Source organism: Nematolebias whitei, chromosome 20 (genome assembly GCF_014905685.2).
Source record: "Nematolebias whitei isolate Nwh7 chromosome 20, NemWhi1, whole genome shotgun sequence".
Taxonomy (NCBI): Eukaryota; Metazoa; Chordata; class Actinopteri; order Cyprinodontiformes; family Rivulidae; genus Nematolebias; species Nematolebias whitei.
The window spans coordinates 40,411,756-40,415,405 of record NC_056517.1 but is presented as its reverse complement, the minus strand read 5'-3'; the positions used below and the strand labels follow the sequence as shown (position 1 = coordinate 40,415,405).

At 45.5% G+C, this 3,650-nt stretch overlaps 1 protein-coding gene across 1 annotated transcript in view; it reads right to left on the bottom strand.

The window, feature by feature from the left end:
* Window positions 1-3,650, bottom strand: part of LOC119426469 (receptor-type tyrosine-protein phosphatase mu) — a gene marked incomplete at its 5' end in the record, with an annotated part of 67,319 nt that overhangs the window by 8,641 nt on the left and 55,028 nt on the right. Inside the window, 1 exon segment of the mRNA XM_037694030.1 lies at window positions 3,258-3,294. Within this exon segment, the coding sequence (XP_037549958.1) occupies window positions 3,258-3,294 (37 nt within the window).

Genomic DNA, 3,650 nt, shown 5'->3' with positions numbered 1-3,650 from the left:
GAAGCTATATAAAGCTGCAGGAAGCTATATAAAGCTGCAGGAAGCTACATGAAGCTGCAGGAAGCTATATAAAGCTGCAGGAAGCTATATGAAGCTGCAGGAAGCTATATAAAGCTGCAGGAAGCTATATAAAGCTGGAGGAAGCTATATAAAGCTGCAGGAAGCTATATAAAGCTGCAGGAAGCTACATGAAGCTACAGGAAGCTATATGAAGCTACAAGAATCTATATGAAGCTACAGGAAGCTACATGAATCTATATGAAGCTGCAGGAAGCTATATGAAGCTATAAGAAGCTATATGAAGCTACAAGAAGCTATGTGAAGCTGCAGGAAGCTGCAGGAAGCTATGTGAAGCTACATGAAGCTGCAGGAAGCTATATAAAGCTGCAGGAAGCTATATGAAGCTACAAGGAGGTATCTGAAACTACAAGAAGCTATATGAAACTACAAGACGCTATATGAAGCTACAAGAAGCTATATGTAGCTACAGGAAGCTATTTGAGGTTAGAGGGAGGTACATGAAGCTACAAGGAGGTACATGAAGCTGCAGGAAGCTACGTGAAGCTACATGAAGCTGCAGGAAGCTGCAGGAAGCAGCAGGAAGCTATATGGAGCTACAGGGAGGTACATGAAGCTGCAGGAAGCTACGTGAAGCTACATGAATCTGCAGGAAGCTGCAGGAAGCTATATGGAGCTACAGCGAGGTACATGAAGCTACAGGAAGCTATATGGAGCTACAGGGAGGTACATGAAGCTGCAGGAAGCTATATGGAGCTACAGCGAGGTACATGAAGCTGCAGGAAGCTATATGGAGCTACAGCGAGGTACATGAAGCTGCAGGAAGCTATATGGAGCTACAGGGAGGTACATGAAGCTGCAGGGAGGTACATGAAGCTGCAGGAAGCTATATGGAGATACAGGGAGGTACATGAAGCTGCAGGGAGGTACATGAAGCTGCAGGAAGCTATATGGAGCTACAGGAAGCTATATGGAGCTACAGCGAGGTACATGAAGCTGCAGTAAGAACCCAACATTTTTCAGTCAAGTCATCTGGACAGTTTCTTTTTTTGAGCTGAAACAAAAAAAGAAACTGTCCAGATGACCTGACTGAAAAATGTTGTATTGTATACCTGGATTATTGAGCATGGACTTTGTTGCTACTATAAGAACGTTTGTAAATATTACTAAAGGCTAACTGTGGACCTGCAGTTGTTTTGATCTAACTTTCTGATATGGGCAGCAACAGATTGCTGGTTGTGTCCTAGAAATTAATTGACCAACAGAGGGCCAAGCGGTCCGCAGCCTCGGATATGGGAGGAGTTCGGTGAGACCCTGGATAATGACTCTTGGTCAACTCCAAGGAGATTCTGGAAACCATCAGGTGGCTGAGGAGGGGAAAGCAGCACTTTACTAACACCGTGTTCAGTGAAAGTGGAGTGCTGTTGACCTCAACCAGTGATGTCATCGGGAGGTAGAAGGAATACTTCTCGGACCTTCTCAATCCCACTGGCATGTCTTCCATGGAGAAAGCAGAGTCAGGGGACTTTGGGGTTGGTCTGTTCGTAACCGTGGCTGAGGTCACTGAGGTAGTTAAAAAGCTCCACAGCGGCAGAGCTCTCCTTAGCCTCCCAGGTACGGTCTATTCAGGGGTACTGGATAAGCGAGTCTGATCATTGGTTGAACCTCAGATCCAGGAGGAACAATGCGGGTTCCATCCTGGCCGTTGAACAATAGACCAGCTCTTTACCCTCACTAGGGTCCTTGAGGGATCATGGGGGTTTGGCCATCCTGTTTACATGCGCTTTGTAGACTTTGAGAAAGTTTTCAACTGTGTTCCTCGGGGCACACTGTGGGGGGTGCTCCTTGAGTATGGGATTGGGGGCCCGTTGCTACAGGCTGTTTGGTCCCTATACAAGCAGTGTGAGAGTTTGGTTCGCATTGCCGGTAGTAAGTCGGACCCCTTCAAGGTGGGAGTTGGACTCCACCAGGGCTGCCTGTCGTCATTGATTCTGTTAATATTTTTTATAGACAGATTTTCTTGGTGCAGCCAGGAGGCAGAAGGATTCTGGTTCGGTGTCCTCAGGATTCATCTCTGCTCTTTGCAGATGATGCGGTCTTGTTGGTGTCATCGTGCCGTGATCTTCAGCTCTCAGTGGTGCGGTTAGCAGCTGACTGTGAAGCGGCTGGGAATCAGCACCTCCAAATCTGAGGCCATGGTCCTCAACTGGAAAAGGGTGGATTGCTCTCCAGGTTGAGGGCAGGGTTCTGCCTCAAGTGGAGGAGTTCAAGTATTTCAGAGTTTTGTTCATGAGAGAAGAATGGAGCATGAGATTGACAGATTGGTGCAGAGTCTGCAGTATTGCAGACTCTGTACTGGTCATTTGTGGTGGAGGGAGTTGAGCTGTAAGACAAAGCTCCCTGTTTACCGGTCAGTCTAAGTTCCTCCCCTCACCTCTGGTCATGAACTCTGGTAGAGACTGAAAGAATGAGATCGTGGATCCAGGAGGTTGAAATGAGTTTCCTCTGCAGGAGCTGGACTCTCCCTTAGAGACAGGGTGAGAAGTTCAGTTATCAGGACAGACTCGGAGTAGAACCACTGCTCCTCCACATTGAGAGGAGTGAGTTGGGGTGGTTCGGGCATCTGGTAAGGATGCTCCCATGGCGCCTTCCTAGGGAGGTGCTTTGGGCATGTCCAACTGGAAGGAGACCCCGGGGTCTCTCAGTTGGCCTGGGAACATGTTGGAGTCCTTCCAGAAGACCTGGAGGAGGTGACTGTGGAAAGTGATGCCTGGACCTCCCTGCTCAAGCTGCTGCCCCCGATTTCAGAACAAGCAGAAGATGATGGATGGAAGGAAGGTTACATTAATTAAGCAATATCTATTCTAAAAGTATTACTATGGAAGACTTTTCAAAGTAAAATTTCAAGGTCTGTTTGGAAACTAAACAAAAGTAATAAAGGACACAGATTAAAACATTAAAAATACTAAATTTGACCTTTAACAATAAAAATATAGACTTGACTATTAAATATAAACTCATGAGATCTACCTGGAAAAAGACCCAGAAACATTTTTTTATTTTAAGCTTTCAGCTACTTTCAAAATAAAACTATACCTGACACCATTTTAAACTGGATATCCTGTCAGATACTGAGAAATAATTAATGCAAATAAACTTTTAAAAACAATTTTTATGACTGAATATTTTAGAATTCTAACAGGAAGAGAAAACCTTCCAAAATAAAAGTGGTGTCTCACCTTTAGTGGCCACTCGAACACAGTCGATCTTTGTCTCCTGTTAGAGAAAAACAAATTAGTTTCCTGTCAACACAACTGTCGACATATGAGCTGTCACATCTGGCTACATCCTCCTAGACACACACACACACACACACACACACAATGATACACAAACACACATCGTAAAAAGAGCAGACAGAAGGCAAATGGCTGTGGATCAGTGCCTGTGGTGGCATTTAATAACCAACACACACACAGTGACACACACAGACACACACCTAAACACACACACACAGTGACACACACAGACACACACCTAAACACACACACACAGTGACACACACAGACACACACCTAAACACACACACACACACACAGTGACACACACAGACACACACCTAAACACACACA